At 44.6% G+C, this 15,522-nt stretch overlaps 1 protein-coding gene across 2 annotated transcripts in view; it reads left to right on the plus strand.

The window, feature by feature from the left end:
* The window catches only part of TMTC2 (transmembrane O-mannosyltransferase targeting cadherins 2), a 372,311-nt gene that overhangs the window by 238,789 nt on the left and 118,000 nt on the right, over positions 1 to 15,522 (plus strand). For both annotated transcript variants that reach the window (XM_060245144.1, XM_060245145.1), the window contains exon 3: positions 7,681 to 8,506. In XM_060245144.1, the coding sequence (XP_060101127.1) occupies positions 7,681 to 8,506 (826 nt within the window). The remainder of the gene's footprint in view (positions 1 to 7,680; positions 8,507 to 15,522) is intronic.

Raw genomic sequence — 15,522 nt, forward strand, 5'->3', positions numbered from 1 at the left:
AGCTATTTTGCAGAAGGAAGCAAGAGAGAGGGAGAAGGAAGCAGATGACAGCCAGTGGCTTGGGGGCTGGATAGGAGCCCTCTGAGGGCTTGATTCGGCCCCTGAACTGCATGTTTGACAGCCTTGGTCTAGTGCCTATGGTTGCCAGCCTGTTGCCAGCTGTCAAGAGTCTGGGGGACAGGGACATGGGGGACACTATCAAATGACATCGTTCCATGTCTTCTGAGGAAAACCTGGAAGTGATATCACACCTGTCTCAGAATCCATTTCTGGTGATTCCAGCAATTCCTAGAGCAATATGATGCAACTTCCAGGTTTTCTTTGTAAGTGATGTAATACTATCACCTGACAGTGTTTTAAAAATTGTTTTCTCCTCTTGCTGGCTGCTTGAGTGTTGGCAAGCAATGCAATGGGAGCTGGATGGGAGATAGTCCTGCCCACAGCAAGCACATAGCAAGTCCTACCAATGTTTCAAAGGTTTTGAAAATAGGATTCATTATCCATTTCCACTATAGTAGATATTGGAAAGATGGAAGGGAGGATAGGTGGGGCAGTCTGGAAACTGAGATTTTTATCCTGGGTGGTGTACAAGGCCCTAGGCCACTATCATCTGGCATGATGGTGATGCTTTATTGTTTATGGTATTTGCATGTTGTTGCACTTTATCTGCAGAGCACATCATATCCTCACAACAACCTTTGTGAAGAAAGTTGAGCTGACAGCTGATAAGCTTCATACATAAAGTTCAGATATAAGCCTTTTCTGACTTGGTCAAACTTTCATTATATTATCTAAGTTGACCCATTTACTAAATGTAAATGTGTTCTATGTAAACTAGGTCAGAGGAGTCAATTGGGATGAAGCATGGAAGTTTGTACAGATGATGGCAGGGTATTAGGGAAGAGAGAGTTTGGGAGAGGGAAGCACAGGAACCAGTGGTGAATGTGTGACAGCCGTGGTTGCTTATCAGTCAAGCTGTGATGTATGTCAAAGTTGGAGTCCAGTAGCAACAAGACCAACAAAGTTTTATTGAGAATGTAAGCTTTCATGTGCTTCAGCCAAGTTGAATGTTTGCGAGTTATTATAGTGTATAATAAGGAATAAATGCTTGCTGAAAACTAAATAAATAACATGGAAATGAAAGCACAAAGTTTGAGTCCAGTGGTACCTTTAAGACCAACATTTAATTCTGAGGATAATTAAATTTTATTGGTTTTAAAGATGCCACTGGACTCAGACTTCTGACCAACGTATGAAAATGAAATGTGGAATTCTGCTTTTTATTCATGTCCTGAATGCTAATTACCACTCAGAGAGAATTGTGCAAAAGACTGTGATTTATGTTTCAGCAATTCATACCCAGAAAAATGTATCAACCCCTAAAGAAATTTACATGGAGCAAGGGCAGGGAAGCTTCCAAGTCTTTGCCAAGGAAAGGCACAATCCCTATGTTAAAGACCTTGGCTAATTTAAATTATAACAAAGCCTAAGAAGAATTCTGTGTTCTCTTTTGTACAGTTCCATCTGAGCTGACATTATTGTCTCGGAATTGTAAAGGGGCACAAGAATACATCTAAAATTGATTATTTTGCAATAAAAAATAAAACTGAAACAGAAGGAAGTCTTTTGGCTTAGCTGTAAATCAAATAGATACGACAAGGCTGGTATTCCACCCCCACCTCACACACACTTTCAGGTGTAAGGAAAACCATGCCATCTGGCACCTTTAAGTATACAATGGAAAGTTAAAGTTTTAATAGCAGATTTTGATATTGACCCCTTGATTCAATTTGCTTGAAATTGGTGGTGTGGGGGAGAGTCTTCAGTGGACAAGGCAGGTCTAGATTTTCTGCAAGTTTGGTATCATTTGGTTGATAAAAATCCACTGCAGCCCCTCCCCCCATCCCTGATAGAGAATAATATAACCCAAATAATTCCAGAATCTCCACACAAACCCTAAAAAAGCCCACGGACACAAATTCTGAAACATTATTTGGGGACCCAAATACCCCCAAATAACAGTATCTTTCCAAAATCCAAGTACTAAAGTACTTAATTTTGTTTTCCTGGTGCACATCCCTAACCCCCTAATGAGGAGTCCCTAAAAATATGGAAACATTTATTAGTCAGTTCATATTCAGATTTTATTATTCCTCAGAACTGTGTGAAAGTGGTTTTTTTATTATGAAATCATCATCATCACATAATTCTGCAGACAGACTGGCCATGGGTTCACCAAATCTCCCATTGTCTGAGCTGCCTGTCGCTCAATCTCAGTGGAGATCAACCTCCACCATCCAGCCCCAGGACAGACAAGGATCGAGCCACTGCTAAGCAGAGGAGAGAAAGAAACCCTTCCCTCAATTGGCTGAGAGATCGAGGAGGAGGGAAAGTGCCAGAAAAAAACCTTTCCTCAATTGGTTAAGGCCTCCTGCCTCTCCTTCTTTGGAAGGGAAACAGCCAGAGATTGGGGGGGGGGGGGGATGGTGTCCCATAGCAGCAGACCAGATACAGAGAGAGAGATAGGGAGGGAAAGCAAGAAATAGAGAGAGATCAATTCCTGTGCTTAAGACCAACATAATTAGAGAGAGTGTGTTGGTCTGAAAGGTATCACTAAAAGCTTCTGAGGGAGAACTCAATAGGGTCAGTTCTGACTAGGGCGGCCAGTTCCAGGTTACTGGGAAATTCCTGAGATTTTCTGGTGAAGTTTGAGGAGGGCATAGGAGTTAGGGCTTCAGAGCAGGATCTGCCAGACCCAGGTTCTTGCTGTGGAAGCTGACTGGGTGATTTCAGACCAGTAACAGACTTTCAGCCTAACTACCTCACACGGTTGTTGTGAAGATCAATGGAGGGAGAGGAGAATGATGTAAGCTGCTTTGGTCCCCTGCCCCCACTGTGGAGAAAGATAAGAACATAAGAGAAGTCATGTTGGATGAGGCTAATGACACATCTAGTCCAACACTCTGTGTCACGCAGTGGCCAAAAAAACCAGGTACCATCAGGAGGTCCATCAGTGGGACCAGGACACTAGAAGCCCTCACACTGTTGCCCCTCCCAAGCACCAAGAATACAGAGCATCACTTGCCCCAGACAGAGAGTTCCAACAATACGCTGCAGCTAATAGCCACTGATGGATCTCTGCTCCATATGTTGATCAAATCCCCTCTTGAAGCTGTCTGTGCTTGCAGCCGCAGTGAATTCCATGTGTTAATCACCCTTTGGGTGAAGAAGTACTTCCTTTTATCCATTCTAAGCTGACTTCTCAGCAATTTCATTGAATGTCCATGAACTCCAAGGAAAAGTGTTCCAACCCTTTAATCTCTTTAATCATTCTAGTTGCCCTTTTCTGGACTTTTCCCAATGCTATATCTTTTTTGAGGTGTGGTGAGCAGAATTTTACACAGTATTCCAAAGGAGGCCACACCATCAATTTATACAGGGGCAGGGCTTTTTTTGGTTTTTTTAAGCAGGAACGCACAGGAATGCAGTTCCGGCTGGCTTGGTGGCAGGGGATGTGGCCTAATATGCAAATGAATTCCTGCTGGGCATTTTCTACCAAAAACTCCCTGTACAGGGGCATTATTATACTGACTGATTTGTTTTCAGTCCCCTTCCTAATAATTCCCAACATAGCGTTTGTCAAGTCTGCTTCAACTCTGGTCAAGTCTGTATTCCATCTTTGGTTCAGGGGAAGCATTCTGGTAAAAATCACACTGTATGCCAATGCTGCTAGCTTGAACTCTCCCCTCCCCCCTCCCTTCCTTTGTTATGTAGTTTTGCTTTGAAATGGGAATATGTGAAAGAGATTGTGGTGCCTTCTCAGGCTGGGCACCGGGGGAGGTTTCTCGCCCAAGGCCAACAGGCCTGAGAACGAAATTGTAACATCAATGCGTGAATGTGCCCTGCGTGGTACCCCCTCCCTAAAGAATCCCTTTGAAGTATACCTTATATGATTATGCTTTGCTGTATGTTCCTTAGTCTTCCAATCTCTCTGAGTAGTCGAGAACAATGATATCAATAAACTAGAAACTTTTATAAAGAAGGTCTCGTTATTGAATCAGCCGACTTGACAGCATTGGCCTTTTTTATTGCAGTCACACACTGTTTTGACATTTTCAGTGAATTATCTACCATAACCCCAAGCTCTCTCTCTTGTTCATTGTCCTTTTCCTAGGTGGAGGCTGCAAGGACGGGGGAGGTGATGAAAAGTTAGAGGGGCAGATAAAGGGAAGGATATAGGGTTGCCACCTACAGGTTAGGAAATTCCTGGATATTTAAGGGGTGGAGCCTGAAGAGGGTGGGGTTTGAGGAGTGGTGGGACCACAGACAGAAAGAATGCCATACACTCGACTCTCCAAACCAGCCATTTCCTCCTGGGGAGGGGTGGAGATAACTCAGAATTACAACTGCTCTCAAGTTGGCAGAGATCAGCTTCCCTTGAGGTGTGAGGGGGAGAGTGAATGCCTTCACTTGGGTGAGTGAGAGGGAAGACAACAAGAGTGGGGGGCACTCACCCAGAGGCTCTTTTTAGAACCTGTTGTATTTTTCTCCACAATGGGCCTTATACCTAGTAATGATAATAAATACTAAGATCCATGTTTGAAGATTGGCAGCAGTTCTTACATCATGAATTCCAGCATGTTTTATGGTTTGATGTCTCAGGACCATGGCTTTCAAATATTAGCCTTGCATTAAAATATTAAATTACTACGATGGAGATGACTTTGATGGACTATTTAGGTAAAAGTGGTTTGGTGATCAAAGCAATAATTAATCATGTTAAGAGCAAAAGAAAAGAATAAACTCAATGAAAACCTAAGACAGCGGTTCCAAACTCATTTGTTATGAAGGCTAAATCAGACATAAATGGGACTTTGTTGGACCAGGCCATATGTGTCATAAAATGTAATGTCATGTAGTGGAGATACAAACTTAATAAAGGATGCAAACACAATTAAAAATATTATTTTTAAAACTTTTTTTTTCCAATTTTAAATATATTTTATTAATATTAATATAACAGTAACAATCCAACACATATAACTATTACAATATCTGTAACTTTAGCCATCCCATTATGATTACAGTATTATGTAGAGAGACTTAATAGAATACAAAGTCTATATATTTTTCTGGCAGTTGACATGAAACATTTTGTTGTTCTTGTACAAACTTAAAGAAATAAAACCATTTTTCCACAAACGTGTTATTGTCTTTTCCACTTTCTAAAACTTCTGATTGCTGAATTGTGTTTGCAATCTTATCCATTGCTATTATGTCCCAGATCTTCAGGAACCATTGTCTTTTTGTTGGCATTACCTTTGACTTCCAGTGATGTGCTATTAAAATTTTAGCTGCTAATATAAGGAGAGACGCCAATGCAAACATGCTAAAAACAGTAACCGTCTTGTGATATTTTGTTTATTTAACAGTTTTTGAAATCTGACTCCTCCCAAATCTTCCTCCTGCCTTAAAAAATGGCTGCCTAAAATGGAGAGGTGGGGGAATAGTTGGATATGGCAATGCAGTTTTTAAAAATAAAACATCAAGAGAAAGCACAAGGATAACAGCAGAAACTAAATATATGAACTGAAAATGTACAAAATGCTTTGAGGCTAGGAACACATGAATTGGCTGGGCATTGCAAGCTTCTCCCCCCCCCCCCCATTTACTCACAGTGGTTCTCCAGGCAGGGTCTTAAGTTTTTTAACAGAGTAGTTTGAGATGAGAGAGGCTTGAAGGGTCTTTGGAGATAATGGGAACCAAGAATGCCAATTGACTTGCATGGGCTCCATCAAAATACATTGCAGAACAACAGCAACAAAAAGTTGCAAAGAAAATGCAGAATGGATTTTCTATTAAGGTCTCTAGGGCCAGGTAAACTAGTCTGGGAATGGAAAATCCATTCTGCATTTTCTTGCCACCTTTTTTTTGTTCTGCAGTGCATTTCAAAGGAATCCAGAGCAGCTTCTGCCCAATGAAGGAGGATCTGGGAAGTTCAGCAGCCCCACCCTCTGCTTTCTGTATTCAGTGGAAGCTCAAGTTTGATTTGGGAAGGGTAAGGAGAGGCAAGGGAGGGGGAGAAAGGAGAGAGCAACAGGAAGATTAAAGCTTTGGGATAAGTTTTACACCCCTGACCTAAGATGTATGACAGCACTGGAAATAATTAAAAAATATGATTTAAGAAGGCAAGTGAAATTATTTCTACATAGCGAGCCTGAACACCAAATGCAGGGTTCATTATCTTGCAGTCATTAACAATGATATATATAATGGATGTACTGCAGAGAAATGTCAAGATATTGCAGTTTATCAAAAATAAGCTAAAAGCATACTTTTAATATGCACTTGTAGGAAGTTTGCTCTTCTGCTTGACTCTTTCATCTCACACAGAAGCTCAGTATAGATGAAATAGCTCTTTTGAATTTTTATGATGCTCCAATCCTTCCCTGGAGAGAAAAGAGCTAGAATTCAAAACAAAAAGGCTAGAGAAGACTTTATTATCATTTCTAAGCAGGGAAACGGATAATCCCATCTGTCCTTTTAAAATGGTATTAAATGTTCAGGCCAAAACACAAATTAGTGTTAATGAATGGGATAGAAAAGAGCAGAGACACAATATGCTGATTGCAACTGTGATTATTGTGAATGTGTATTATAATTGCTCTTGTGCAGATCTTGGACAATAGAGGAGAAAAAAATAGGCTATGCGATATGGGCTTAGATAAGTGAGGACCATTTATGATTAAATTGTATTAACACAAGCAATGTGAGAGACATTTTTAGGCTCAGCAACTGCATTTAGGGCTTTTTTTGCCCCTCACTGCCAGATGAAGAGTTTCAAAGACACAACAAATGGTGAAGTTTTGAGATTATGACTTCAAACCCTGGTGTGTCATTATATGGACAACCTGGGGGTGTGGAGGGAGGTGTCTTGGACTTGCATTCTCTCCCAGCTTTCCTATTACATGTAGAAGGCAACAAAGAAGAAGAGTTGGTTTTTATACCCCATTTTTGGCTACCCTAAGGAGCCTCAAGGTGGTTACAATTGCTTCCCATCCTCTCCCTACAACAGGCACCTTGTGAGATAGGTGGTGCTGAGAGAGCTCTAAGAAAACGTGACTGGCCTAAAACCACCCAGCAGGCTTCATGTGAAAAAGTGGGAAATTAAACCCAATTATTCAAATTACAGTCTGCTGCTCTTAATCATTACAGCATGCTGTAGCTTAAGAACTGATGATTTTCTGTTCTGCAAAAGGCTATAGTTTGTTGTTGTGTTCAAACTACACAGTAGGGACTGTTTCTTACCTACAAACAAGGTTTTCTACCTAAGATTAAAATAATATGCAAACTCTGCTTTGGTGCAAACTAGGAAGTCAAGGGAAGAGGAACATGAGCTTAATAAATCCTTAGTTGTTAACGATCACTGTCCTTCACAAAGGAACTTTAATAGTGTGCAGACAACTCTATAACTTCAAGTAAATGATGTAGGACAATATTTATATAGTCATAGACTCTAGTCTATTGTGAAAGCCGGCTGGAAATTTGTAGAGTGCTGTTAGGTGGGGATTTTAGAGCCTATTTAGAAGCTTGCAAACACAGAAATAGTCTTTTATATAGTGATTTCAACAGCCTATTTGTTGATGTAATGCACATGTATTATTCTCTTTTCCCTTTCAGAGGAAGAATTTACCGCTTCTTTTGAGCATTGGTTTACTGATCTTCTGGGGAACTTTGCTGCTAGGTTTTCGCTTCTACTGGATGGGGAATAAACCTCCCAGCTTTTCCAACTCCGACAACCCAGCAGCTGATTCAGACACTTTTCTAACACGAACTCTGACTTTTTTTTACCTACCAACCAAAAACCTTTGGCTATTGCTGTGCCCGGACACTCTTAGTTTTGATTGGTCCATGGATGCTGTGCCTCTTCTCAAAACAGTCAGTGACTGGAGGAATCTACACACAGTGGCCTTTTATGCTGGACTTCTCCTTCTTGCTTACTCTGGTTTGAAAAGCTCCAGCAAAGAGAGGGAAAGCAATGCGAAAAATATAACAAATGGCAAGCCGAATACCAATGGTCATAACTTTGTATCAGAAATGGAATGCAAAAGCTTGGACATGAAGTCCAGTTTTTTTTCTAAAGAAGAAAATGGTATTAAACACTTGCCACAAAGACCGCAACTTCCTTCAACTGAGAATATTGTAGTTCTATCTCTCTCCTTGTTAATTATACCCTTTATTCCAGCCACAAACCTGTTTTTTTATGTTGGCTTTGTAATAGCAGAGCGTGTGTTATATATACCTAGTATGGGCTTCTGCCTGCTGATTACAGTGGGCACCAGGGCCCTTTATATAAAAACCCAAAAGCGCTTTCTGAAGAACTTGATTTTTTTTGCCACTGCTGCATTACTTTTTTTGTATGGACTCAAGACTTTTGTCAGGAATGGAGACTGGCAGAATGAAGAGATGCTGTATAAATCAGGGATAAAAGTAAATCCAGCTAAAGGTAACAGTCTTTATTATTTGGGGTTTTTTAAACAGATTCTACTAACTATACTTTTTTGTTTCTGGGTTTAATTCATTTGGAAAGGATGTGGCTCCTAAGTGCTTTTGTGAGCAGTGTGCATACACTGGTGATATAATAAATAGAATACAAGCTAATTCTGATTTTATATTCAGAAGGATGAATATAGGCAGGGGTGGGAAAGCAAGCCTTGAAGCAAAACAGTGATGGAGAAAACTAATAAAAAAAGCTAATGAAAATTAAAAAAAAAAAACCCTAATGTGTACACAGTTTGAACTACATAGTTCTTGAGGGATACTTGGGTAAATAAAGCCACTACTTGAAGACAGATAAAATTAAAACATGCTTATCATTTAGTAATTACTAACTCATTAAAGTGCACTGTTTCTTAAGCTATGCAAAATGCTAATAAAACCCTGATAGAAATACAAAGATGTGATAGTATTGTTATATAAATTAGCCTCTGGATGGTCAGAATTCACTTTCTGGGTCTTGTGTGTCTTGCAGAAAAGTGCTTGTCTTTTTTGTATCCAAAATGAGATACCAGTGAGAAAAATGAAGGGATAATTGCAGCAGTCTATTCTGGTTAGGGGTCCCAACCCTCCCGCCCTGGCAGGGGACCCCAGGATTTCCACCCTCTTCCCCCGCTCCCCCAAAAAACGGAAGCGGGGGCAGGGGGGAAATGGCGAGCCGCTGCCGCCCCCTCCCCGCCCAGTGAAGCCGTAGGCGGCGGGCCCGCTGGCGCCCAGCAGCAGGAGGAGGCGGCGGAGGAGCTGGCGGCAGAGGGGCAGCGGGAGCGCGGCGAGGAGATCGGGCACACCGGAGCAGCGGAGGCGGCGGAGCCAGGCGCGGCCCAGGGCAGTGAGGGAGCTCTTGAAGGGGTGCAGCACAGCCCCGCCAGCACCAGCGCGGCAGCGCCGGAGGCCAAGGAGGAGGCCCCGAGCCCCTGGCCCTGCTCTCCATGCCCGCACCACCGCCCTGCTTCTCCCAGGCCTCCAGCCTCAGGCGGCCGCGGAGGGGCGGGAAAGACGAGCGGGAGGAGGAGGGAGGGACAGCTGCTAGTGCGGCTGCGGCGCGGGAACCTGCGGCTGCGGCGCTTGTCACAGCCTTGATATTGGCTCCACCCCTAACATCTCCTGGCTCCACGCCCAAAGTCTCCTGGCTCCACCCCCAAAGTCCCCAGCTATTTCTTCAATTGGACTTGGCAACCCTAATTCTGGTTTTCCAGAGCACCGATTATAAACATGTCCCACATACTTTTTAAATAATTAACGTTCTGTATTGTTCCCTTTGTAAATTTTTTAATGCTTGTACTATTTTTAAAGGGCACAATGTTTGACAAAACATACATCTTTGTATCTCTTTATGCCCCCAATGACATGCAAATTAAATTTATTGAGAACACATTCGAGAACCTTTCAGTATATTAACAGTATATCTAGAGTATTCATTTTGTTTTATTTTTTTATTTACTAGATTGATACCCTGTCCTTCCTGCCAAAGCAGGTTCAGGGCAGCTTACAGGCAAATGGCAGTTTATAACATAGAACATTTAAAACCAGTATCATCACTAAAGATATATGGGTGCTATATTACAACTATAAATATTAATAAATTAAGGTGGCAAGATATGGCAGATCTTCATATCTTCTTCAGCATCATAAGTTTTAACATAAACTATTACAAAAACACACAATCTCAATCATCCATAAATCCATAAACATAGGCTTTAGTTTATCACAACTTATTCTTTTTAAATGTTTAAGTAACCATTTTTATTCCACCATTTTGTAACCATTTGTTGGTAGATAGTGATTCTGTTTCAGCAGGTTAGTTCCTTCTTTTCCTTTCTTTGCTGTTTTCTTAACATGGTCTAATAACTACACTATCTAGTGGAAGATCTTGTTCTGCTTTCTCTTTTAGAATTCCAACTGCTTTTCAGTTGTAGCACAGCTTATTATTATTTATGTTGTTCATGAACTTCTTAAACTCCTGGCACAATTTTGCTCATTGTTGGGGAAAGATATACTCAGGAGAACCAGCTGAAAGGAATCTTCTACCACTGCCTTAAAACTGTCATATGCAAAGGCCATACTGTTTGACCTGAAACTTGGCAGACAACCTGTCAGTCATTAGCTGCTGAAAAACTGCAGTGGGGATTGAGACACTCACTTCTGCATCAGTTGTCATGCCTGTCCATTTGCTATTTTGATATAATCAGGTTTTTTCCTGTTAAGGGTATCTTTAAATAACTTAGGAACTTAACTGAGTCATGCCTTATTATAATGTTAGGATTTGAGGGTAGGGTGGATGCAGTTAATTAAGCCTAGTGGAAGACTGTACTTGTGTCAAGAGAAAGGAGGGAGAAGAGCAGACTGGATAAGTTTCTCTGCTGTATAATAATATAATATGCAGTCTTTGACAGTTCACGGGTTTTTTGTACTTAGAATAAGAGACCAATGCTTCTTTTTGGAAAAGTGTTTGCATTTGGTCTTATCAGCTAAAGCTTTAGCATAAATCTCTCGGCTTGACTTCGCAAACGAAGATTTAAGAAGGGTGCAGTAGTCCACGTCTGCTGCAGGCTCGCTGGTGGCTGACAAGACCAATGCGGGACAGGCAGATCCGGCCACAGTGGCTGCAGGGAAAAGTCTGATTTGGGGTTGGTGCTGTAGCAGTGCGACTCTTCCTCAATCTCCTTTTGTCCTCAAGACCAGCTATGTGTGCGTTCTCAAAGGAAGAGACAGCCTGGTGGATGGTGTGCCTCCATGCTTTGCGATCTGAGGCTAGGTCAGACCACTGGTGATGGTTGATGCGATAGGTGCCAAGGGATTTCTTCAAGGTGTCCTTGTACCTCTTCTTTGGCGCCCCTCTATTTCGATGGCCGGTGGAAAGTTCACCATACAGAGCAATCTTGGGAAGGCGGTGGTTTTCCATCCTAGAAATATGCCCTGCCCAGCGCAGCTGCGTCTTCAACAGCAATGCTTCGATGCTTGTAACCTCCGCCCTCTTGAGGACTTCAGTGTTGGTCACAAAGTCACTCCAGTGGATGTTGAGGATGGTGCGAAGGCAGCGCTGATGAAAGCGCTCAAGGAGTCGCAGGTGATGACGGTATAAAACCCACGATTCGGAGCTGTAGATGAGGGTTGTCATCACAACCGCTTTGTAAACATTGATCTTTGTGCCTTTTTTCAGATGCTTGTTGCTTTTGTGCACGGTTTGCCTTTGCCAGCCTGTTGTCAATCTCCTTGTCGATCTTGGCATCTGAGAAGATGATGCACCCCAGGTAGCTGAACTGCTGGACTGTCTTCACAACTGATTCACCCACAGTGATGCAGGGAGGGTGATAATCTTCCTGGGGTGCAGGCTGGTGGAGAACTTCTGTCTTCTTCAGACTAACTTCTAGGCCGAATAGCTTGGCAGCCTCTGCAAAGCAGGACGTCATATGCTGCAGAGCTGATACCAAGTGGGAGACGAGTGCAGCATCATCAGCAAATAGTAGCTCTCGGATGAGTTTTTCCATTGTCTTGGAGTGAGCCTTTAGTCGCCTCAGGTTGAACAGGCTGCCATCAGTGCGATAGTGGATGTAGACACCATCGTCATCATCTAGATCTACTGCGGCTCTTTGAAGCATCATGCTAAAGAAGATCGTAAAGAGAGTTGGCGCGAGAACTCAGCCTTGCTTTACACCTGTGCCTATTGGGAAGGGCTCCGAGAGGTCGTTGCAGTGTCTGACTTGGCCTCGCTGGTCTTCATGTAGCTGGATGATCATGCTGAGGAACCTTGGGGGAAATCCTAAATGTTCCAAGATTTGCCACAGGCCTTTCCTGCTAACGGTATCAAAAGCTTTGGTAAGGTCGACAAAAGTCACATATAGACCCTTGTTCTGTTCCCTGCATTTCTCCTGGAGCTGCCTGAGAACAAATACCATGTTGGTGGTGCTCCTGTTAGCTCTGAAGCCACACTGGCTCTCTGGGAGGAGTTCTTCTGCAATGGTGGGCACCAGTCTGTTCAGGAGTATTCTGGCAAGGATTTTGCCTGCGACGGAGAGCAGGGTTATCCCCCGGTAGTTGGAGCAGTCTGACTTTTCTCCTTTGTTCTTGTGTTGAGTGATGATGATTGCATCGCGAAAGTCCTATGGTAGTTTGCTTTGTTCCCAGCAGGTGACAAGTACTTTGTGAAGTGTGCTATGTAGTACTGTGCCCCCATGCTTCCAGATCTCTGGTGGGATTCCATCAACTCCCGCTGCCTTGCCACTTTTCAGTTGCTTGATGGCTTTAATAGTCTCTTCTAGGGTGGGGATCTCATCCAACTCTGTTTTCACTGGTTGAAGTGGGGTGAGGTGGATTGCTGAATCTTGAACTACGCGGTTGGCACTGAAGAGAGCCTGAAAATACTCCGACCAATGTTTCAGTATGGATGCCTTGTCTGTGAGGAGCACTTGGCCGTCTGCACTATGCAAGGGACTCTGAGCCTGATATGATGGGCCATATACTGCCTTCAGGCTTTGTAGAACCCTCTTAAAAGTTTTAGCATAAATGATCTATATTAAAATGGTGCTAAGCATTGTACTGTATGTGCATGCACATACACCATGTCTTTTGCCCCCCCAGTCGGAATGAAGAGACAGACACAAGTGTTGGGTTTAAAACCGGGCCGCTTTATTAAATAACTCATAACCAATAACTGGCAGGGATGGGACATGAACGGGACAAGCCATTGGGATCACCCCCTGACCCCACCTTGTCCAAAGGGCGAGCCACCCTGCCCCCAGCACAAGCCCGCCGTATTCGGGTTGTAGCTGAGCGGCCAGGCCCCCAGCCATTCTCCACCTGGGCTAGCATCAATCCCCCGTGGAAAGATCCGCCCAGGTGAGGCTCCCCGTGATCTGCATTCCCCGCACTGAGCCGTGTAGCCCATCTGCGGTTCATACAGACCACCGCACCAACGGTGCTAGGCCATAGGTGCTCCCCTGAAAATCCTGTGGCCAAACATCCTCCAGCCACCGCCAATGCCAAGCCTCTGCTTAGGCATTAGCGCCCCAACGGACGGCCCAGAGCCGACCGCAAACCCTGCCGTATCTCATCTAAAAAGGCCCGGTTGCCCAACTCAGAAAGGTGAACTCCATCCGGCCGATACAGGTCCGCATTCTCAACTCGTATGGCCGGATGCGGGAGAAAAATCCCCAAGCCATCCTCCATGGCTTTCTGAAAGGCCTTATTGGCCTTGCGCCTAGCGTGCTCAATACCGCCAGGTGAAAGGGCACACCTCCACACCCAGTGTGGCAGAATTGCTGACCACACCAAGATCACCCCAGGCCATCTCCACTTGATTTCTCGGAGATCCGCCAGCGCCTGCTGCGAGAGAGCCTTCCCTCGCAGCAACCCAAAGTCGTTCCCTCCCAAGTGAACGACCAAAATGTGTGGAGGAGGTGCCCTCCCTTCCCTGAACAACAGGGGCATAATCCCAGGCCAACGCAGCCCCCGACGACCCAGCCACTCCACAGCTGCCCAAGCACTGAGGCCCAGCTGGGTGCCCACTGGAGACCGTCTGACGTGATGGGCAGCCCAGAACACCATGCTGTGCCCGCAGATGAGAATACGACACCTCTCACCACGAGCCCCAGGACCTCAAAAAAAAACAAAAAACTGTCAGCAACATATCATTACAGAAGACAACAAACCGACGCCCAACCACCGACCCCTTAGGTGACCAACGGGCGCACATAGTTTTTGTAAGCCGCCGGCCGCCACTGGCCAATGTGCCGGATGGTGGAGGGCGTGTAACCCATCGTAGCAGCTGTGGAGGCCGCTCCAATCCGGAATGAGTGCGTCCCAAGCTTGACGCCCTTCAAACCCAGCCTGGCCAGGGCCCTGCTTGTCACAGCCCAAAACTGATATTTGGTGAGGGGGGATCCGTCCTCATGCCTAAGCCGCACATAATGCCTAACAGCCTTAACCGGACACAGTTCTGGCAAAGCGCACAGTCCGATCGTGATGATGGACCCCCTCTGTCGTTGATCAGTCTTGGACCGCCGAATTGTCAGAACAATCTGACTCTGTTCAATTTTAACGTCCCTGACCTGGAGCGCCCTCCCAGAAGTATCAGCTTTAGACTGTACTACCAGCTCACTAACTCGCAAAACGCCAAAAAAGGCCAACAGCGAGGCCGCATGAAACAGTGCCGCCTCAAAAGGGGAAGAACATACGCTCGGCCAACTCCCAAACAACCCCTTAAGAACAGAAGGGGATATGGGTTGCCTGGCGTCCACCCGTGGACCGCGCTCCCTAGCCCAACCCTCTAGCATTTTCCTAACCCTGAAATCACCCGTATTCTCTAAGAACCCATGGGCTTTACTAACAAAGGCCAATGCCACCAACTGGCCCCTGATAGTTTTCAGCCCCAGGCCTCTCCCTTTCTGGTATACGCTGAACTGCATTATGTGAGCCATCGGAATTGGCCAACAATCCTGCAGTGCAGCGGCACTCCTAAACTCCCTGAATTGGGAAACTGCTCTATAGTACGCCCTTCTGGTACTAGGAGCTAAAGCCAGCTGAATGGCCCTACCAGCTTCTGCTTCCCAAGTCGCCAGAGGTCCAAGGGCATTCGCACCGGCCACGGGTCTGCCTCTGGGGCCAGTTGCCGAAAACGCTCCATCTGTTTGCGAGATAGAGCGTCCGCCACCCTGTTGCAGACTCCGGGTACGTGCCTTGCCAGAAATAAAATATTCAAGCGAAGGCAACGTAGAGTGAATGACCTGACCAGGTTCATTACCAACACTGACTTGGAGGACAAGGAGTTGATAACATGTACTACAGCCATGTTATCACACCAAAAGAGCACCGAATGGTTGGCAAGCTGCTCACCCCAAAGCCAAACGGAAACCAAAATAGGGAAAATTTCTAAAAATGTCAAATCCCTACAGAGTCCACTGGCCAACCGTGGACCATTGCTCCGCGCACCAGTGCCCCTTAAAGTATACCCCGAACCCGCTAGCTCTG

The sequence above is a fragment of the Heteronotia binoei genome, chromosome 8 (genome assembly GCF_032191835.1).
Source record: "Heteronotia binoei isolate CCM8104 ecotype False Entrance Well chromosome 8, APGP_CSIRO_Hbin_v1, whole genome shotgun sequence".
NCBI lineage: Eukaryota > Metazoa > Chordata > Lepidosauria > Squamata > Gekkonidae > Heteronotia > Heteronotia binoei.